This window comes from Aplosporella prunicola, assembly GCF_010093885.1.
Source record: "Aplosporella prunicola CBS 121167 unplaced genomic scaffold K452scaffold_20, whole genome shotgun sequence".
Classification (NCBI taxonomy): Eukaryota; Fungi; Ascomycota; class Dothideomycetes; order Botryosphaeriales; family Aplosporellaceae; genus Aplosporella; species Aplosporella prunicola.
Genome location: NW_022983548.1, coordinates 98,005 through 118,787, shown reverse-complemented (window position 1 = coordinate 118,787; position 20,783 = coordinate 98,005). Strand labels below are relative to the sequence as shown.

The 20,783-nt window shown below is 58.0% G+C and overlaps 7 protein-coding genes across 7 annotated transcripts; 2 read left to right on the top strand and 5 right to left on the bottom strand.

The window, feature by feature from the left end:
- Positions 1-1,380: 1,380 nt before the first annotated feature.
- K452DRAFT_232770 (uncharacterized protein) lies at positions 1,381-1,896 on the bottom strand (the record flags this gene model as incomplete). Its single annotated transcript, XM_033537259.1, has 3 exons — positions 1,381-1,492; positions 1,565-1,706; positions 1,770-1,896. The coding sequence occupies 3 exons, from the start codon at positions 1,894-1,896 to the stop codon at positions 1,381-1,383; spliced, it is 381 nt and encodes a 126-aa protein (XP_033394957.1).
- Positions 1,897-2,525: 629 nt separating this feature from the next.
- On the bottom strand, positions 2,526-4,049 carry K452DRAFT_232448 (uncharacterized protein; the record flags this gene model as incomplete). The annotated part of the gene is made up of 6 exons (XM_033537232.1): positions 2,526-3,142; positions 3,195-3,509; positions 3,564-3,630; positions 3,692-3,702; positions 3,759-3,880; positions 3,937-4,049. The coding sequence occupies 6 exons, from the start codon at positions 4,047-4,049 to the stop codon at positions 2,526-2,528; spliced, it is 1,245 nt and encodes a 414-aa protein (XP_033394956.1).
- A 671-nt stretch (positions 4,050-4,720) lies between these two features.
- On the bottom strand, positions 4,721-6,797 carry K452DRAFT_232543 (uncharacterized protein; the record flags this gene model as incomplete). Its single annotated transcript, XM_033537236.1, has 2 exons — positions 4,721-6,066; positions 6,116-6,797. The coding sequence occupies 2 exons, from the start codon at positions 6,795-6,797 to the stop codon at positions 4,721-4,723; spliced, it is 2,028 nt and encodes a 675-aa protein (XP_033394955.1).
- A 1,762-nt stretch (positions 6,798-8,559) lies between these two features.
- On the bottom strand, positions 8,560-11,058 carry K452DRAFT_289791 (uncharacterized protein). The gene is made up of 2 exons (XM_033540890.1): positions 10,889-11,058; positions 8,560-10,809 (listed from the first exon to the last, which is right to left on the bottom strand). Exon 2 carries the CDS (start codon positions 10,782-10,784, stop codon positions 9,033-9,035), a length of 1,752 nt encoding a protein of 583 aa, XP_033394954.1. The 5' UTR covers positions 10,785-10,809; positions 10,889-11,058; the 3' UTR covers positions 8,560-9,032.
- A 1,354-nt stretch (positions 11,059-12,412) lies between these two features.
- K452DRAFT_310692 (uncharacterized protein) lies at positions 12,413-14,368 on the top strand (the record flags this gene model as incomplete). The annotated part of the gene is made up of 1 exon (XM_033543359.1): positions 12,413-14,368. One exon carries the CDS (start codon positions 12,413-12,415, stop codon positions 14,366-14,368), a length of 1,956 nt encoding a protein of 651 aa, XP_033394953.1.
- A 2,079-nt stretch (positions 14,369-16,447) lies between these two features.
- K452DRAFT_289788 (uncharacterized protein) lies at positions 16,448-17,937 on the bottom strand. The gene has a single exon (XM_033540889.1). It carries the CDS (start codon positions 17,822-17,824, stop codon positions 16,916-16,918), a length of 909 nt encoding a protein of 302 aa, XP_033394952.1. The 5' UTR covers positions 17,825-17,937; the 3' UTR covers positions 16,448-16,915.
- A 704-nt stretch (positions 17,938-18,641) lies between these two features.
- On the top strand, positions 18,642-19,412 carry K452DRAFT_201799 (uncharacterized protein; the record flags this gene model as incomplete). The annotated part of the gene is made up of 1 exon (XM_033536046.1): positions 18,642-19,412. A coding segment is annotated over one exon (771 nt), but the record flags the coding sequence as incomplete, so codon positions are not given.
- Between the last annotated feature and the right edge of the window lie 1,371 nt (positions 19,413-20,783).

The following is a 20,783-nucleotide window of genomic DNA, read 5'->3' as shown; positions in this document are numbered from 1 at the left end:
AAAAAAAAAACAGCCAACAAACAATCCACAAGTCCGCCGGAATAACTCACTGCACCCAAAACCCAGCTCAAAAGCGGAAAAACCAACCCATCCAGCACCCACTCCCACATCAGCACCCAACCGCATTCCCATCACCACCACCACCCACCCCCATCAAGCCACTCAACCAACAACCACAACCACCAAACCCCCACCCCAAGCTCCACGCTCCCCGCCCCCACGCCCCCGCTCCACTCTCCAAAATCCCACGGGCGATCCAAATCCTCCCAGCAACCAGCACCAGCACCAGCAAATCCTTCGTCCCAAAACCCACCGCGAATCCTTCCCGCGCCGAGCCGCCCGCATCCGCTTCCGTCATTCCCAGCCCCTCATCCTTCCCCCAAGCATCTTGCATCTGCATCGTTCCTCCCATGCACAGCCCCCCACGGCCCGCCCCCACTCCCCTCCACTCCGCTGCGCAAGCCACAATTGGCGACTAATCCGAACGCTGCAAGCAAGTAAGTAAGCTGACCCGCGCCCGCGCGCTTGCGTCATCCACGCGCATCAAAGCACTAGATCCAACTCCAAATCCAAATCCAAAAGTAGGCAGCAGGCAGCAGCCGCAGCCGCAGCATCCGCGCCCTTCCGTTGCGGGGCAGCCTTAGATTGCTCGGCGGAGCAAAACTGCTGCAGGTAGGGCGTACTGCTTTAGGTCAGACCGCGTGCGTGGAGGGGTAGACTGCTTGAAAGAGTGGACTGCACGAAGCAGACTGCAATGCGGTAGGGCAGGCGGCACCAGCGGGCACAGTACCCAGCAGTGGGGGCTGAAAGCGCGGGGTGCGGCTGCGGTGTGCGGTGTGCGGTCTACGGTGCGGTCTACAGTGTGCGCGCGTATAAGATGGCAGGGTTAGTCATGCTGACTGCGCGCGTGGCGTCCTTGGTGCGGTGGGCGGGGCGGTGTGTGCGTGGGTAGGAGGACTGAGGTAGGTAGTGTAGAGAAGGTTAGCATAGAGTAGATGGGATAGGGAATTGGGATAGGGTGTTGGTTTCGGGGACGAGATGTTGAATGGTATGGAGTAAAGGGAAGGAAAGGAAGGGTAACTACCAGAAAGTATTCCTTCCTATATCTGCACCCTGGCGGCTTGTCCCAACTACTATCTATGTACATACACTACAAGCACATACCACACGCCAGCATTTGGAGCTCAATATTAAAACATTCAATCATCAATCATTCAACCACCCCTCCTCAAGCCCCATACACATGGGCAGGTAGGCAAAGGTAGGTAGCAAACTAACTAATTAATCATACACAGCTCGCCAGCAACAAGCCAGCCAAGCACAAGGTAAGGTATCATCCCTTCAGCAGCAGCAACAGCAGCGCCCAGCGCCTCATCTTATCTACTGCCGAATGTTACCACGGACGCTATCGGCGCCGCCCTGCTCCTTAGCATACGCGCGCGCCTTGTCCTCGGGGCCGCCAAAGCCCTCGAAGTCGCGGGCCTTGGTGGGACTGAGGTGAGTCGTTAGCTTCTAGACCATACACTCCAGCAAGCATAGCACAAGGAACAATAGGTATACATACCGACCCGTGCCCTTCTGGATATCTCCGCCCTCCTCAAACGGGATCTCGCGGTTGCCTCCAGCGCCCGACGCAGCCGAGCCAATCGTCACGCTGCCGCCGGGGAAGCGCTCCGCAGCGCGGGCATCGACGCCAGACTCGACAGCTACAGTCACTTGTTAGTTCTCACTCCGGGAAGGGGCAAGAGGGCAAAACGCACTCGAGACACCCGCGCCCCGGCCGCTGTTGCCGTCGTAGCCCTCGTCGTGGCCCCACTTGGCGCGGTGCGAGTTGAGGTCCTGCTCGGCCTGCTTGGCGATGTCGAGGGGGTTCTGGCCCTGGTACTCGGCAGACATTGTGTGTGGTGGTTGTGTGGTGATGAAAAAAAAAAAAGGTTTAGAGTTTCGGGATGATTTGCGTGTGTAGGTATCAAGTAGACTGTGAGAGAGATGGGAATGTAGATTGGAGAGTGCAAGTGCAGATGCTAGCTGTCGCGCGGTTTGGAGGTTTGATATATGGTAATGAGATGGCCATGACGTCAAGGCGACGGGAGCGAGGTTCGTCACTGCTCCCACCACCGTACCTACCGTGCTCTCTGCTCGCCATGCAATAACGTCAGAGAGGGGGGAAGATCCGAGTGGAGAAGAGCCAGACCTCATCAATCGAGCCGATAAAGAGAAAACGCGTGAGCAAATGGTTGGGGGGGATCGGGAAATCGACATCATCGCATGTAATCTCGTCGTCCGCTCCACTCAAACACGGCAACTGATTAGCCGTACGCTACTGGCAGCAACAGCAGCAGCAGCAGCAGCAGCAGCAGCAACAACAACAATAAAACGACTTTCTGCCCAAACATGTTTTTCTCTCAAAGCCTTCGCGGTTCCCGCAGCGCTACCTCTTCGGAAAGAAAAATAAATGTCCTTTCGGACAAAAAACTTAGGAAATAGAAAGAAGGAAGGAAAAGAATTGCAAAGCATCATCTATATCATCTCCTGTCCATGCCGGCCTGCAGCTCCTGCTCCAAGCCCGCGTCGCGCATCGCGGCGTTGGCCTCGTGCGGGCGCGGGTCCTCGTAAGCCCTGGGGTCGTAATTATCTGGGATGGGCACCTGCGGCTGCGTTGCCTGGCCCGGTGCACCGACCTGCGGTTGCACGCGCACAATCTGCCGGAACTTCTGCACCTCCTGCAGAATCATGCGCTTCATCTCGGGTATCTCCTCGACCACCTCGAAGTGGAAGTCGAACGTCGTGGGGCACGACGGCTCGTCCGACGCGTCGTGCCAGATGTGCAGGTAGCGGTGCTCCAGCGCCTCCTCGACCGAAATACGCGACGACGGGTCGAACGCCAGCATGCGGTCGAGCAGGTCGAGCGCGTCGGGGTTGGCGTTGCGGAACAGCGAGGCGAAGGGCACCTTGGGCATGCGCGGCAGGTGGCGCACATACTCTTGCGCCCGCGGCGAGCCGATGCGCGACAGCGTATCCTCGTTGGGCGTGCCGAGGTAGTGCAGGATCTGGTTGAGCTGGTCGACGTAGTCCCTACCCTTGAAGAAGGGCTTGCCGCCGAGCAGCTCGGCGAGGATACAGCCCACAGACCAGACATCGACTACTATCGTCAGTTGCGTTCCCGGGCTTGCTTGCGGCGGGCCACTACTCACTGGCTTTGGTGTAGCTCTGGAAGCTGAGCATAATCTCCGGCGCGCGGTACCATCTCGTCGCGACGTACTCGGTCATGTATCCGGCGTTCTCCTCCGGGTCCATCGAGAAACCTCTCGCAAGACCGAAGTCGCAAATCTTGAGCTCGCAGTCGGCGTTGACCAGCAGGTTGCCCGGCTTCAGGTCACGGTGCAGCACGTTGGCCGAGTGGATGTACTTGAGGCCGCAGAGGATCTGGTAGATGAAGGATTGGAAGTGGGCGTCGGTCAGCGGCTGGCCGGACCTGATAATGGCCGCCAAGTCGCACTCCATGAGTTCTGTGTCCTGTCAGCCTCGCTGCCAGCTTTTGTTCCCGAGAGTGGGGCACCCACCTTCGTAGAGGTAGCACTCATTGAAATTCTCCGGCCTGGGGATGTCCATGTCGTAGAGGCATGTTATCTAGCTCTCGTCAGCACGAGAAAGGATTTGGGGGAGGAGGGGGGGCAGTCGGGGCTCGTACATTCCTGTGGCCTGTGACAGTGGTTAGCGATGGTTCTTGTCAACTGCCTAGCGTCGTGGGAGCGTACCTCTAAAGTGCTGCAGCAGCTTGATCTCGCGCAGCGCACGCTTGGCGAGAATCTTCTTGCTGAAGACATTAGTGACCTTTTTGATGGCGACGCCCTCTTGGGAAGTGTTGTTCTGCGCGGCGCTGTGATGATGGTCAGTCGATAACCCCGCGATCGGGAGTTCAGCGCGGCAGCATACCAGACAATACCGTAGGCGCCCTGGCCGAGCTCCTTGGTGACGGTGTATCGCTCGTCGACGATGAATTCCTGGTTGAAGACCTTGAAGACTTTGCGGCCCGCGAGGTCGGACATGGTCGCGGTTGTAACTTTGTGCTTGGTGGGATGCGGGGAAGCCACTGGAGGGGAACAGGCGTTAAATTGTGTCTGGCAATTTACGTAGCCGCCGGGGATGTGGGCTTGCGCGTCGTCAAAGGGCGGCAGCACGCGGGGCAGGCAAAGTGGGCGGGGCGCAACAGGATGGATGCGAGGACGAAACGAAGGGAGGGCAAGAGAGACAAGCGGTGGGCTCCGGTGGGCAGCAGCGGGCAGGTATACAAAGTAGTGTCGACCGGCTGAAACACCAAGGCTGAAGGGTCCTCTGACCGTAGCTTTCACCTCTCTTCTTTGTCCGGGCGGTGGGGACGGGCCGCACAATGGGGTCAGCGCGCGCGCCCAATCAATCGAGATTCCCACCGTCAAAACTCTCCCGTTTCATTCCTTCCACCGGCCACCGCCGAGCCCTAGAGCGGTCAGCCGCGAAGCAGCACCACCACCAGAGACACGACATGTCGCAGGCACGTAAGCTTCGTTTTTGGCCCCCACTTTCCTCCGCCTCGCGCAGAAAAAAATAAAAAAAAAAGCCGCCTTGTGGCCCTCCTGCTCCCATTTCCGATTGCCGTCCAGGCCTTACCCGTCACAGCCGGGGCCCCGGTCCTCGGTCGCTTAGAGGAAAAATACTGCCAGTGCCATGCGAAAAGCCGCCACTACTCCTGCTCCTCAAACGAGAAGCGCCGCCGATGAGGGCTGGGCGTTCCACGTGCTGCTCCCTCGGCGCTCAGCGGGGAGATGGGCTCGTCGTCGGTGGCGCCGACGCTGTGCCTGACGTGCGCCGGGTTGCTGATGGGTGCCGGACGGACACGCTCAGGACTTGTCTGGGACGTCGGCAATGGTCCAGGACCCGTGCCGTTGTACTTAGCCTCGCGATACAGCATCGCCTGCTTCTCCGACAGCTCCCGCCCGTCCGCCTCGCTCGTCGGCGGCATGTCCCCGGGCATTTCGTATACCTGCCGCTCCTGCCCTTCGACTTCTGACATCGGGAAAGAAGGATTCGACTGCGCCGACCCCGGGCTTAGCGGGACTGACATGGCAGAGGACTGCTGCTTGATCAAATCGTCTTCTGATCTGACCGGCGTCCCGTCGAGCTCTGTGTTAGGCAAGGTCGGTGTTGAATTGTCGGTCCGTCCTGCTCCTGCCGTCCCAGAAGGGACGTCTTCCGTTTTTGGTGATTCCGACGACGCCAGATCGACTTGTTTCTTAAGCTTGCGGTAGCGTTTCCGCCAGTAGAACAGGCCGACCAGAGCGCCCACGGCGATGACAAAGACTGTTAGTCCTACAGCCAAACCAGCAATGGCGGCAGTGCCAAGGGAGCCGTCGTCGTTTGCGTCTCCGTCTGAGTCTCCGTCTTTGTCTGGGTCTGAATTGCTGCTAGACGCATCGGCTATCCCCACCAACTCTTGGGAAGCCTTGTCGTCAAAGATGCATTGCGAGACGGAAAAGTTGGCGCGCTCATGATCCACGATGATGTATGCCTCTTGTAGAAAAGCGCGGCCAAGAGTGTATTGCGTACCATTCATGCCACGCCGGAGAGGGAAATACGCTGTTGCGTTCGGCAGTCCCTGATAAGGTGGCTGGGCGGTGAGGTCAAAGGCCTTATATGGGAGGACGATGTCCACCGTCCCGTCCTTTGGAGAGCTGGTCCCTAGCGTGAAAGTGACTCTAGGGTTCATAGCCGCCAGCCTTTCATGGAGCGTGTCATTGACCAAGTACAGATCCGTTTCGTTGTCATAGGTCAAGCCAAACGCCTCCTCGAACTTCTCGCACGCGGAAACCGGCAGCCAAATCTGCGATACTGTCGAATCAATGTACACCTTGGCAGGTTCCGGCAAGAGATCTAGGCTTCCTTTGGTGCTGCTTTCCATGGTGATGGCCTGCAAACAAACCACTAGGTCCCGTTCGTTGTCCGGCGCAAACGCAAAGCTCACGTTGTTTGGCACAAACTTGGACGAGTCATAACCGCCCAGCGTCAAACTTGCCAAAACCTTATTCAAGCCTATGCAAGTTAGCAGAAAACGCGACGCTGACAACCGCAGGACACTGACGATATTGATTCCCCGCCGTGTATCCATACGACAAGCTGGGAATCAGGCCCTGATCCTTCAGCATAGTCATATAACTCGGCGACTCATCCTGCCAGGACGTAAAATTCGTAGGTTTAGGATGGAGGCCAAACGAGCCCAAAAAGAAATCCAACGCCATCATGGCGCCCACGGTGGTATTCGCGAGCGTGGGCCCGCCATCCCCAACATTGCCCAAGCCAACAGCGTCGTAGCCATAGTTGGCCGCGCTGCGGAACCCCAAGCTTTGTTCGTAGCCGAGCGCAAAGCTGCCAATGGCCTTCCACGACGCGGAAGCCGACGCGTTGAACGTGCCCCCGCGCTGCGTTGCGCACACGTCCTGCTCCTCCCCAGTCGCGTACGCGCATCCTCCCGGCGCAACTACCCACGTCTGCTGGCTGCCTGTCGACGCGAGCACGCGCACCGTCTGCGCCGGCCTGCCTACCCGCAGCGTAAAACTGCTCCACGGTCCATCAATGCCGTCCCAATTCTGGTCGGGCGTGAAAGCCAGCGGTGGTGGTGACGCGGTGGCGGCAGCAGTAGTGGCAGCAGCAGCGGCGAGCGCAATCGGGACCAGCAGCGTTGTTGTTATTATCGTCGTCGTCCTCGTCGTCGTAGTTATATCCGCGCAAAAGCGGACGCGCGCGCAGCGCCGCCGGCTGCTCATGGCAGCAGCGCGCGCGAGAGTGCGCTACGCTATCTAGGCGTGTGGGCGCGGATGTGGGACGTGCGACGGAGCCGGCTGTTGTGGAGCGCTGCGCAGCGGCTGCGGTGGAGCAGCGGCGAGCATGGCACGCGCCGCGGGTATAACGAACGTCTGCTTGCGGCAAGGAAGAACAATAACAACAATAACAACAACAATAGTAGTAGGATATAGGCGCTTTCGTGGTAGATGTGAATGAAGAAATTGAGGGTGGCGGGCCTGGCGGCGAGGCAGGCGATACGAGTAGTTGCATGGTTAGGTAGAGTGATATCACTACGTAACTAACCTAGGTCTTCGACGCGTCAGGGCGGCGATTGGGATTGGTTGGTTGGTTGGTTGGCCTCAAGGTTGGCTTCGACCGGCTGGCTGGCTTGCCTGCTGGCCTGCTATTCGTCCTGAAGCCGTGTCGTCTCGCGAGAAATAGCTGCGCGAGAAATGAAATCGAGACAGAGTCTTCGTATTGTACATACTCCTTCTTCGTACCCTGTCCTCCGCTCCATGTCGCAGAAATAAATAGACAGACACCGTAGCATCCATCCATATTGATGAATCCATACCCTCAAATTCAACATACATACCTCACCCCGCTCGCACCCCACTAGACCGTTGACCATTGCCGCTGCGCCTTAGACCTTGGCGTAGGTAGTGTGCGATCGCCCGGCACCGGCACCGACGCCGGCATGGGAATAGTGCTTCCATCGGGACACGCGGGTACGGATGCGGGCGGCGGACGCGCCCAGTGCGCTGGGCGCTGGGCGCGGTGTGCGGCGGGCGAGTAGGCGAGTGGGCGAGCACGTGGGTAGGCGGGTGAGTGAGTGGGTGCGTGGGCACACGAGAGCAGAACGGGGCTGTGGGCAGCGTTCACGCGAGTTGCGAGAAGGGAGTGATTGCGGGTGTGCCCGGCCGGGGCACGCGGAGCGATTGGTGTGGCTGTCCGCCACGCTGTGATGTGCTGTGATGGGACAGGCGCGGCGGCTCGAGGGCGCGTGAGCGCGTGGGCTCGTATTTTGTGGGTGTGGGTGTGGTGGGCTGGACGCGACGGTGGCTCTGTGTGTGGGGAGGGCGAGGGTATTTAGATAGGTCTGGGCGCGGCGTTCCAGAGCGCTTGAGTTTCTTGCCTCCCGTTGTTACTTGTTGTGGTTTATGCTTGCTTCTGTATAATACCCGCTTTGCTTTCTCTTGGTGAGTAGCAAACACACCCCCCCTCCCCCTCTCTCACCTCTCCTCTACAGCAGAAGCAAACAACCAGCAACCAGCAAACCACAAACCACAAACACCAAACAAACAGCACCTACAAACAGGTGGCACGCCACGCACAAAACGCACCTATCCCACCACCAAACTCCGTCATCCTCACCCTTACTTCCGCCTCCACAACCCACTCACCCACTCACCAACGCAGTCACCAATCCAAAGTCACAAAAGTCAGTCACCACAACACACAGCACACAGACATAAAACCCATCACTTGATTCACCACCACTAAAGCAAAAGAAGAAAGAAAAAAGAAAAATTCCTAAATCCTAACACCAAAGCAATCCCATCACACCCCCCCCCCCAAAAAAAAAGCCCCGGAATAAACTCCCATCCCCACCATTCCACCCTGCATATGCTGCGGGCGTACTGCTTGTCCGTGATACTCCCGAAAAAGTTAAGTTTACTAAGCAAGCGAAGCAAGACAAGCAAGGCAAAGCAGGCAGGCAAACAAGCCAGCTACCAAGTGAGTAGTAGCTGCTGCTAGCTGCCAACTGCGTGCGAGCGAGCAAGCGAGCCCGTCTACGTTGCGTTGCGTTGCGTTGCGTTGCGTTGCATGCGTGCGTGCATACGTAGCGTAGCGTAGCGTGCCGTATCCGTGTCCCATGTCCGTTCATTCGTTCATCCATCCCGTCTTCCCGTCTCCCAGTCTCCCAGTCTTCCATCTGAGTCCGAGTCTGAGTCCGAGTATGCAACCCCTCTCCGCACCCCCGTCCACCCACCGAAAAAACCCCACCAAAGTAAGTATGTCTGTACATGTACAAAGCCCAGCCTCCACGCCCACGGATGGGGAAGGAGGAGGCCCAGCCAAGAAGTAGAAGAAAGGAAATATAAGGAAAAAGGAGAAAAGAAGAGAAAAGAGAGAACCCAACAGAAGGAAGAAAGGAAAAGTGGAAAGAAATCACAAAGGAAATCCACTGTCTACTCTCTCTCCCTTCGCCACCGTCACACCCGGCCGATCCTGATCCGCCAGCGTCCACGATCCCTCCCCGTCCCCGCGGGACCCAGCTCGATCCCTCTCAACTCCTCGCTCAGCGCCGTCATGTCGCCGCCATCCATGCTAGCCCTGCCATCGCCAAACGGCACCTTCGCCGGAATCGGCGGTGCGCCATACGCTCCCGGCGCGGCGAACGGCTGGCTCTGGCGTTTCGAGTACCTCGAGCTGCGCACCATAGCTGTGGGCGACGCATCGCCAGGCCCATAATGGCGGGGCATGGCGCCCGGCTCGCGCGCACCTGTCAACCGACTGTCCCGTACCGGCGTACGCTTCTCGCGGTCCTTGCCCTTGGGCTCAGGCTCGGGTGCCCACGAGTCGACGGGCAGGTGATCCGACGGGTCGATCTTGCGCCCGTCCATGGTGACGATGTTGCCGTCCTCGTCGCGCGCATGCAGGTCAAGGTCTCGGCTCTGGTTCGTTGTCGGCACTGGGCTGGGCGCCGTCGGTGGCCGCTCGATCGTGTACGGGCTGTGTGGGTTGGACCCGTGCAAGTTGTACATCGAGTTGCGTGCCGCCGGGTTGAGCACCTCGAAGCTGTCGGGCGAAAAGTGGTTCCTGCTGGCTCCGTCCGAGGTCTGGGGCCGAGGAGAGACCGATTTCCGGTTCGGGATGCTGCGCACCGCAATGCGCGAGTGCCGAGACGGGCTGACACCAGGGCTGACGGGGCGTCTTGCCAGGGGCATGGGTTCGGGAGCTGCAGTGGGGTAATATGCAGGGGCAAACTCCGCATGAGACATTGGGTGTGGGGGGTAATTGGGTGGGGTGCCGTACTCCAGAGGCGACTGAGTGGTGGGCCATTGAGGCGGCTGATATTCGGCCGGGTAGCTCGTAGGGGAGTATCCACCGGAAGAAGGATAGGCGCCAATGCTCATTCTGTGGTGGTGAGCGGCCCTAGCAGGTGCCGAGCCTGGCACCAACGCCGACGGGATCGCATAAGGGTCGCCGCTGCTAGGAGGACGAATTGCATCCTCAGGAGGATAGGCGTATGGGTCCTGCAAGAAATGTGGCGATTGGGGAACCATGGCAGTCTCCGGGGGATACTCGGAAGGCATGGTCACACCAGGTACCGCCGGTGCACTGGCCCTATGCGCTGGCGGAGGAGGCGGCGCCGCGTCATCCTCATCCTCGACCGTAGGTTGCAGATTGCGGTAAGCAGCACCGTAAGGCGCAAATTGGGGCTCGTCGTAGTCGTACCCGTCCAACGGCGGGAGCTCAGGAGGATACTGCGTAAGCCTGTCCATGCCCACGTCGGGATCGTGGTGGTAGTGAGGAATTATTGGGGCCGAATGCGCGTGTGGCATTTCCAGGTGGCTCTGGCGCCTTGCCCTGAATTCTTGGCTAGACCGGAGCGCGTGCGGGGGAGCAATCGAGCCCCGGCGCGAGTACGGCGATGGGTGTCCGACTGGCTGTACCGGGTACCCGTAGCCCAATTCGTCCATCGGAGGCTGGGCGAAGCTGTTGAAATCGTCTGGCGAGAATGGGGCCGCCGTCTGTGGGGGTGTTTGAAAGCCTCGAGGGATTCTCTCCGGTGCCGGAGCTGCTGCAGGGTCCGAAGGAATGATGATGGGAGGAGCAGATACGCTCGTAGCCACGGTAGCAGGGAGCGGGCGTCTCTTGACCGGGGCATGCTCCCTGGGCCCTCCCAGGTGGCTGTGATGTGTGCTGTGCCTTTTCCTCTCCGATGCTGCCGTTGCCTCCATGGTGGCCTGTCGGGTGTCGTAGTAGGTGAGCTCGAGTCTGATTTCACCGGCGTATTTGCCCTTGCAGGTCAAGCCGTGCCAGGTGTCGCTCTGACCGCCGCCAGGGACGACAACGTTCTCCAGATTCACCCAGGTTTCGCCAATTATATCCGTCTTCTTGTCGTCGTTGAAGACGGAGACTTTCATGCGGTAGTAGTCGGGCGAGTCGTGGACGGTGAAGCGCAGCTCTTGGTCCCTGAAGCTTGTCAGCGAGGGTGCGGATTGCGGGGAAAGGGAAGGCCGGCGCGGCGGTCTGGTACTCACCACCTCGGCGTCTGGCCACCTCTCTTGTCGGTGTCGGTCTTGCGCGCCTCCTTGCCCAGGCGGGCGGCGCAGTAAGGGTCCTGCTTGCTCATCTTCTTCAGGTTGGGCAGGTTCTTTGCTCTGTCGACGACCATGACTAAGGTGCCGATCTCCGGGCCGTCAACGGTCATGTCGGAATAGATGCCATTGGTGTGCGGCATGTTCGCCAACGCGCCGAGCTTGGCCAGCTTGGTCGCCATTTGGGGGATGTCGGGTCGCAGTTGGCGGGAATCCGGGGGCTTTTGTGGAATGGCAGCAGTCGGCGGCCTTGGGCGTGACGTTGTTGGCGTTGGATTTGACGAGTCAGTGCGAGCAAGGCAGAAAACTAGAAAAAAGCGAGCGAGTGAATGATGCAGCGGAGCCGGGAGGCAGTGCAGGCCGGGAGGACGTGTGGACGTCAGAAATCAAGGAGACATGGACGGGATGGCTCGGGGGTAGAAAGAGGGTCGCGGCCGCGTGGGGAATGAGTGAGTGGCAGCGAGCAATGGCGATGTGTTGTACTAAGTTAAGGGTGGAGCTCGCTCGAGAGGGAGGGAGCTCCTACAGTTATTTGTGGCTGCAGAAAGCGGGAGGCTGGCGACGACCCTTGGCGGCGCGCGCACACTTTGCTTAACCGGGTCAAGACGACGACGCCTTGAAACCTGTCACCAATCTCCATCGACACCTTTTCTCCCAATACCTGTGTGTACCAACCACGAGGCCGGGCCACCCGCAGATCAATGTCCTCCACGCGCTTCACAGGGAACTGCCGGCCCGCCGCTGCACGCAATCGGCGAATCACCAACGTCACTCACGCCAGCCGCAATCTCTTCTTCTCTTATATTATTGCTACCCAACCTTGCATACGGCCCTACTCAGTGTTTGGAAATCTCTGTCTGTCCGAGTCCGACTCTCTCTCTCATTCCGGCCAACCAACCTGCACATGACACTGCCCTGATTGAACTAACCACCGCAACTCTTTGTTCGCGCCGCCGCCTGTTTCGGTCTCGCTATAAAGCGATTGTTAGTAACCAATATGCCTCAACGACAGAGGACAAAGGACCATGTTGCTATATCTGTGGAATCGCCCATGTTCTCGTCTCTTTCACCTTTTCATCCCATCTCGAGTCTCACATTGCACTTTTCTGCCTCCTGATCCGCTGGCGGAGTCGACTTTTGTTGCCGCCTAAAATCTCAAGATACCCATATTTTATTTTTGCCACCTCACTTGACCGAGGCAGGTCCTTTACCTAGACGCCTTCTCGTATTCGTCGGCTTTGTACCTGGTTAATCAGCCCGAGATTATCATGGCGCGTTATAAAAACCACGGCAAACGCGGCAATGGCAATAACAATGGATATCAGGGAAACCAGGGAAACAAGGGAAACCAAGACTACCGTGGAAACAATAACTACCGTGGAAATAAAAATAAACGGGGGCATCAAAACAACTATGGAAATCAAAACAATCATAATAATCGCGGCAATAATAAAAGCAAAAACAGAGGCGGTACATATGAAAAGGGCCAATGGTACGATGAGTTCGGCAACAAGCGTGGAAGTAAAGGCAACAAGCATAACGGCAAAAAACTCTGTGACAGATGCGGCGCCGACGACCATGAGATTCATGACTGTAAAGCACCCCGGGAGGAGGCCCTGGCATACTCGGATTACAGACGCGATCGGAGCTCCTTCCAATGTCCCTACTGCCGCTCAAAGGATCACCTCCCCTCACGCTGCAAATCCGAAGATGCTTTAGAATCTCGAGCCATACAAGATGGATTCTCGAAGGTCCAGACGATGCATCGGTCGAACATGCCCAACAATGACACCTTTAACAGACATATGCCACCTGACTGGTGCAGATTCTGTAAGCGAAAGGGCCACGCCCATGAGGATTGCCCAGAGAAACACAAGTGGATTACAGACTTGTGGAATGAGATCGAGCGCTCGATGCGGGAGCTGCCATACTGCAGCGTTTGCAGAGACCTCAACCACAGAATGTTCACCGAATCGAGCTTTGATTACACCGAGTGCCCCTATCTCGCGCAAGTAAAACAAAAAGTTGCATTGTTCAAGGATCGGGTGATGGAAGAGGAGCACAACTGGCTGGATGCCGACTTTGGTGATGGCATAAAGCTTCCAGGGCGCCCATTCTTTTGCGCATATTGCGAACATTTTACCTACGGGTACCACAAGTGCCCGGGTCCGGACAGCAATGGACAAGACATTTTCGGCGGGCTGGCAGCCGGCGTTTACGGCGGGCGCTTGCCGTACGCGCACGTGGATGCTCTGCGCAAATCCGACGAGAAGCGCCTCCTCGATCAGAAGCTGAGCATGGCCATGGCGCCCGAGGTGGATAGGAGGTGTCCAAAGTGCCACAGTGCCGTGCCGCCCACAGTATTGAGCGGCCATCCGGGCCAGAAGATCTTGGTAACCTGCACGACCCCGGGATGTGGCCAGGGAATCGCCTTAGAAACCGAAGGCATACTCAAGAGCAACAAGAGAAAGCGTAGCAGAGACGGCTACAGCAGCAGCAGCAGTAGTAGTAGCAGCAGCAACAGCAGCAGCAGTGGTAGTGGCAGCGACAGGATCTACACCAAAAAGCGCAAAACTAAAAAGCGCATATCAACACCAAAGCTCGACGCAGCCGCCATCGCCGCCGGTCTAGAAATACCCAAATTCGAATTCTACGGCAAGCACAGCTCCAAGAAAATCAGAGCCGCAAAGCGCGAATTCATGACACGCAACCTCCTGGACGAACCCTGGAACGCTTGGACCGCCACGCCCTCCAGCGACGGCCGCTCCCTACACTACCGCCACAAGACCGGCTACAGCACGCTGTTCAACGCCAAGCAAAAACAATACATATTGCCGTGGGACCTAAACCTCGCGCACGGCAACCACCTGCCCTGCCTGCCGCCCATGCGCCTCGCATTCAGCGCAGCGGACCAGCAGGCACGCAAAGACACAGGGTGTCCCACGTTCCAGGCGCGGGCGGGCTTGATCCCTGCGTGCGGCGGCTGTGGCATTTACGGCATTGTGGCTGACGCGGAGATGGATGTCGTTATGAGCGGGACCGCGGACGACGATTGCGATGGGAGTTTGGCGGGCGCGGGTTTGGGCACCGTGCTTTGGCGCTGGCAGGGACCTGATGGAATTGGTATGGCGAGGTATGTTAGGGACTGCTTATGTAATAAGGTCCTGATGGTTGGCCGTGGCTCGGGCCTGCTGTGGCAGCCGCTTGAAAATGCTAATCTGTGAGGAAGGTGGGGGTTTGCGAATGTTCTTTGTTTTGGAGTGGCGTTTGGGCTGGTCTCGGCAGCGTTGTTTGCGGTATTCGATACCACCACTGCGAGACTCGGAGCAGTGGGTTTCTGTTGGCATTTCTTGTTTGTCTTGATTTCTTATCTGTCTTTGTTCGAGTCTGCTGGACTTCTTTCTTTCCGTCTTTGCCACTGCTACTGCCGTGCCTTGCCGTCTTCGGAGCGGGGCGGCTGTGTGGACGAATTTGTTTGCTGCGTGTGTTGTGTACGTTGCTTTTTGGACCAAGATGGCTCCTGAGCCTTGCAGCCTTGCTGAAAGACAGAATTACTTCTACTCTGTACGGCACACCACCGCCAGCCCCACACAACACATACACAGACACTAACCGTCTATCACCACGTATTTTATTAACGTCATGACCTTCAAATAGCGGTCTAAAAACTAAGAGATGTTAAATGATTAGCACTCTTCACTCTTGATCGTCTGTCTTCATTTATTTTTTGTCTTTCGTCTTTCGTTTTCGTCTTTTTTCTTGCGTGACGGTGATGGTGGTGCTGTGGGCGGAAGGGATACACACTGAACCACACCACCACACAACAGCTACACTTACGCATACACAAACGCGGTCCCGGCCTCTCAGCTAGCCAAACCACAAGACAATGCGCGGCTCCCGCAGCGCAGCGACTATACCACACACCTGCTTATTGAAGCCCGCTACATCGTGCAGAGATGTTATTGATGCCGCCCAAAAAAACGAGCGTAGTTATTGAAGCCGCCCCCCACCTCCAATCGCAGCGCCCCTCTATTCAGTTATTCAAACCCGTATGCGGCCCCATTCTCCGCCACACAGCCACCCCCACACACACCAATACACAGCCCACACACCCAGCACACACGCACACACCTACTTCGCCAGCGGCATAAAATCCCCCCTCCCACCCACCACTCCGCTCACCACCGGACACGCAACACGCAACTCCACACGCACGAACAAGCCAACTACACACACACTCATTACCACCGGTACCAACACACCCAACCCGCTACAATGGCCCCGATTACCCCCGTCGAACTCACGAACAGGCGCAAGTACCAGACGCCCAAGGACCAGCTGGGCGGCAAGCCTTGCTGTGTTATGTGAGGCGGAGTAGAAGGGAGAGAGAGATGTTGTATGATATGTTTCTGGGACTGCTAGCTGCAAGACGCTTTTGGCGGGACGTTGCCAGGGCTGGCTGAGTAGCAATTTATGGTTCCTGGGAGTGCGTGTTGGTGTGTGTGCTGGGTGTGTGTGTGTGTGTGTGGGTGAGTGTGTGTGGGTGAGTGAGTGGTGCGCTGTGCTAGGGACGACGTCCCTACACTAGAGAGAGCGAGAGCAATCCACACTCAATCCCAATCCAAAACCATTCCCAAAACCCACACATAATGCTCCACCCGCACCACGCCTCAAATACACATCTCAAACAACCCCTCCCCCTCACCCCACCCATCACCACCACCGATCACTGAAGCCTTACCTACCCAGCAGCCACGCACGCAAGCACGCACGCCAACCAAGCCCAGAACTAGGCGTACTTAGCACAAGCGCGTCTATATAGTACGTACGCAGCAGCACAGAAACCAAGCCAGCAGTAGTCAAAGAAGAGAAGGAGAAAAGTCCTTCTCCTTCCCTCTCTCCTATAAGCGTTTGCTAAAGCTTAGTTTCGTACTCTTAATCTTTTATTTACTATGCTACGTCCTAGTACCTTATACAGATCCCGCTATCGCTTTAACTCGGCTTAGAGTAGAGTTACTCACTTATACGCTTTATCTCAAACCTGCCCTTCAGATAGGTCACCTATTATTCCACTATACTAGTATTAGTTGGAGTTGGTTAAGGAGAATAGGACAGAGCGTTATAGCACTGCATAAGTAATACTCCTACGTATTTATACCATGTTCTAGAACGGTGGATATTGTAGGTAGGAGGAGGAGGAGTAGTAGTAAACCGCTCTTACTACATACTCACTCACCCTCCTCCTCCTCCTCGTCGTCGTCCTCCTCCACACCACCTCCACCAACCCAACCCAGCCCAACCCAGCCCAACCCAACACCGCACTAACACCGCACCGTACCCGTACCCATACGCCACAAGCGCCAACACCACATACGCCACCAACACCACGTAGGAACGCCACAAGCGCGCGCCTGATGCACCAAGGCTTTACTACATATTGCATGCTTGCTACTGTAGTAACTAGCCACCTAACTAGCCCGTTGCCCGTTGCCCGTTGCTGCCCGAACACTCGGGCGGCCGAGAAAAGGGCCGGTGGATCACCTGCATACCTTAGCTACTGCGGAGACTCGGGGCGTGGATATAGTAGAGAAAGATGGATGGATTAACTAGGTACGACGTTGGTAGGTGGGTGCGTGCCGCTACTGATACTGAAGCTGGAAAGAAAATATTAAATGAATGCAGATGGCCGTGATTCGTTACTTAACCCTGTTGCTCAACCCCCGTTCCCCAGACCCCTCCCTCTCCATCCCCCACCGACCCACCCCGGGCACCTACCCAAACACCAGCGCCCTAACCTCGACGCTCTCTCTCCCGGGCGCCCCCTCCTCAGTCCTCGGATCCACGAAAGCAGTGTGCGGCGCGCGACCCCTCTCATTCTCACTATCAGCACACAGCAGCAGCAGCCTCTCCCCCTCACCCATGCCACTCCAATACCACCACCGCTGGCCCTCCTCAAACTTGACACCCGCCGTCTCCCCCACGCGGTCCGGATAGCGGTGTTCGACGCCGACCAAGTCCTCGCCGCGGACGGTGCTCCCGTCCGCCACGGCCAGCGGAAACGAGACGACGGGCCCGTTGAGCGCGCGCCACACGTTGACGATGCGCACGCGGCCGCGCAGCAGCGCGTCCGCTTCGTGCGGCAAATGGTGGCGGACGCGCGCCAGCGCCGCCCGCGCCGTCTGGTCAATGTGCACGCGCGTCACGGGCCCGCGCGCCGCGTCCGCCTTCCCGGCCCGGCGGATCGTGTGGTCGAACAGGAGCACGCGCTGCGGGGTCCCTGGCAGCTGCGACAGCAGCAGCGCCTCCACTTCCGGGTAGTACACGCGCTTGATCGTGGCGTCGTCGACGAAGGCGTGTTCTTCAGACGGCACGTTGGAGAGCGCCGCAAATGAGTGCCGGTCTAGGTCGAAGTCGGCTTCGTGCCCGCGCATGTCGTTGATGGTGATGGCGTGGTCGGCGGACCCGAAGTTCGAGCGCGGCACCCCGGGTGGGGGCGTCTCGACGTAGTTGTAGGGCGTGCTGTTGTCGGCGGGCGGGGCGTAGTAGGTGAGGGTTGCGGTGACGGGGCCGCGGGGGACGGCGAAGGCGTGCGGTGTTGGTGCTGTGGAGATGTTGGTAGACTGAGGCTGGGCCTGGGGCAGCTCGTGCGCGGGCGTGGGGTGTGGTGCCGCTGTTGTCATGGTGGTGGCGATGCTAGGTATAGGCGTAATTGAGGCAGTCAGTGAGTGAGTATGCTATCCCCTTCACCCTCCCCCCAGCACACATATATATATACCCGTGCCTCCCTGCCCTACCAGCCTTACCTCCGCCGTGATTGTTAATCGGCAATGATGCCATCCCGAGCCATGGCCAATGAGCTTGCACGCGGCCGATGGCGTGCTGCCTGTCGCGCGGGGCGCGTTTGTCAGCAGTCAGTCAGGCAGTGCGTGGACACACGAAGGGCGTGGCAAGGCTGCTGATGGTGGTTGTTACGGGGGTGCCTGGGTGAGGTGATGGTTGCTGCGAGGTTGCCCCGCAGGCTTCCTTGCCGCTGCTCGGCCCGAGTGCTTGCCGATTAGAAGGTAAGAGAAGGGTGAGTGTGCGCTTGATAATCAGATGGGTGGCTGGTGCTAGTGTAGCCTATGTCTGTGAGAGGGGAGAGGACTGGCGGTATGGGGTTTGTTCTTTCTCTGCATTCGTTGTCGGCATCATCACTATTACCGTTGTTGTCATCATCGTTATCACCGCCACCATTGCAAACGGTATACCACGAGTTCAGAGTTCATGCAGCCCCGCGCCAAGAGCGCCAATCGTCGCCTCACGGGTCAGGCAGACCGGAGGATCGGCGGCCGCGCTCTCGCCATCATCAGTCGAGCCAGTCGCAGCGCGTCGATTGCTTTCCATCCAACCAAATCTCAAAAGACGCTCGCTCTCTCTCCGCCTCCCTCCATCCTCCCTCACCCACCTCTCCCCCGCACGTCATTCATCAAACATCAACTCGAACATGCGCACACCACAATGGTGAAATTCTACGACAGCTCCTACAGCTACGACTACGCCTTCCCCGCCGTCACCCTCGCCTACTTCCTCCGCTACCCCAACCCGTACTCGACCCACGTGCTCAGCACCGATGTCATCGACCGCCGCTTCGACCCAGCCACGCAGCAACTGCACACGGTGCGCCTGCACCTAAAGCGGTCGAAGCTGCCTCCCGCACTGCTGAAACTGCTGCCGCGCGGGCTGCTAGGCGCCTCGTCATCGGGCGACAGCCAGAGCTACATCCTGGAGCGCAGCACCGTCGACGTGCGCGAAGGCTGGATGGACACCGAGAGCCGCAACCTCGAGTTCACGGGCGTGCTGTCGGTCGTCGAGCGCCAGGTCTTCCGCCGCCCCGTCGACATCTTCCGCTCCCACAACGTGCACAAGTCGGCCGCGGCGCATGGGCTGCTCGAGCCGGGCCAGACGACCGACGTCACGACCACGGTGACGCTGCACTCGAAGCTGGGCGAGAGCATCCGCAAGCGCCGCGAGGCGAAAGCCATTGCCTCGGCCGAGCAGCAGCAGCAGCAGCAGCAGCAGCCGGAGAAGCAGCCTGGCTTCTTCAAGGCCTGGTCCACGGCTTCGATTCAGCGCTCCATTGAGATTATCGGCTTGCGTCGCGCCGAGAAGAGCCAGCCTAATGCCAAGGAGGGTATGAAGATTGTGCTGCAGCGGATGCGGCAGGGCGGGCTTGTTGCCGTGCTCGAGGGCATGCGCCAGGATCGCGAGAGGATCCTCATGGGTGGAGGAGCGGTGCAGAAAACGCTTCGGCCTGCTTCGGGCGACGACGACCGCTTCGATTGAGCGAGTGACGAGCGATCGAGGAATAAGCGAACGGACAGACGGACTGACTGACTGACTGACCGACGAACACCACTTTCGTTTTTCTACTTTTGCTTTTGCTTCACGGCTGCACGCAAAAACACACCAACAAAACCACCATCACCACCACCACTACCACCCAAAAAAAGGAATCAACATGACACTTAGCGTTGGCGCTCCGGACCTGTCTTTCGATTTTATCTTTTCTATTCCCGTTTCTTCTTCTGCAGCGAGGTGGCTGCTCCAACACGCACACACGCCCACGCCATGTCCTTTTCCTACCCTACCCCAACCAGCTTGTATACTACACTACACTACACTACACCACCACTACCACCACAGCCCCCAGCTACCTAACTGCTAGCGCGAAAGAGAGCTCAGAGCACCTTGCTGAAGGTGTTAGCTCCGCGCGCAGTCGATGAATGGATTGGATTGGATTGTTTCTTTGCTTGGCTTGGCTTTGCGCTCTTGGAGCTTGTGTTGTGTCTCGTCGTGATGTCGTGGTGTCGTGTCGTGTATATGCGTGCGCACGACCTCGGCTGTGGATAGGTAGGTAGGTAGGTAGGTACTCTTGCCTCCCGCCTTCCGCCTTCCGCCTTTCGCCTTTCGTCTTCTTGCCTTCTTGCCTTCCTACGCACACCCACCTACCTACCTAGGTACCGTACCCATCACACATACATACGTAGAAACAGCCCAGCCCAGCCCAGCTCAACTCTAGGTACTCAGCACACCCGCATCATCCATACCGCACTCCACGCCCCGCCCGCGCGTCTCTTACTTGCCTTCGCACACTCACTCGCCCTCGCCCTCGCCCTCGCCCTCTCCTTCTCACTCGCTCTCCCGTCCCCTTGGCTCCTCAACTCCTCGGCTCCTCAATTCTCGGCCGAGAAAACGCCACTACTACTACCTGACTTGCATCGACTCGACTGATTGTAGTAGCGGCTATACACGCAGTGCCAGTGCCAGAGCCAGAGCCAGTATCAGCGTTTCTGGTACGGGTGGACTGCAGAGCTCGGGTGTGGGAGCGGGTGCAGCGGAAGCGTTGACTGGACAGTTGCATGGGTTGTTGGGGTTTTGGTCTTTGGTTCTGCTTTGAGCGAGGGAAGCGGTTACAGCAACTTTACAGTCGTAAGGGGGGAGGGGGGTGTTGCACGAGCCAAGCAGACGCTGTAACGTATACCTATACTACCTACCTAGGCATGTACCTGCCTGTATGCTTGGGCCTCGGCCTGCTCCAAACAAGCTTGGACAAGGATGGCAACGGATACAGACAGATTAACAAGCACAGCCAAGTATAAT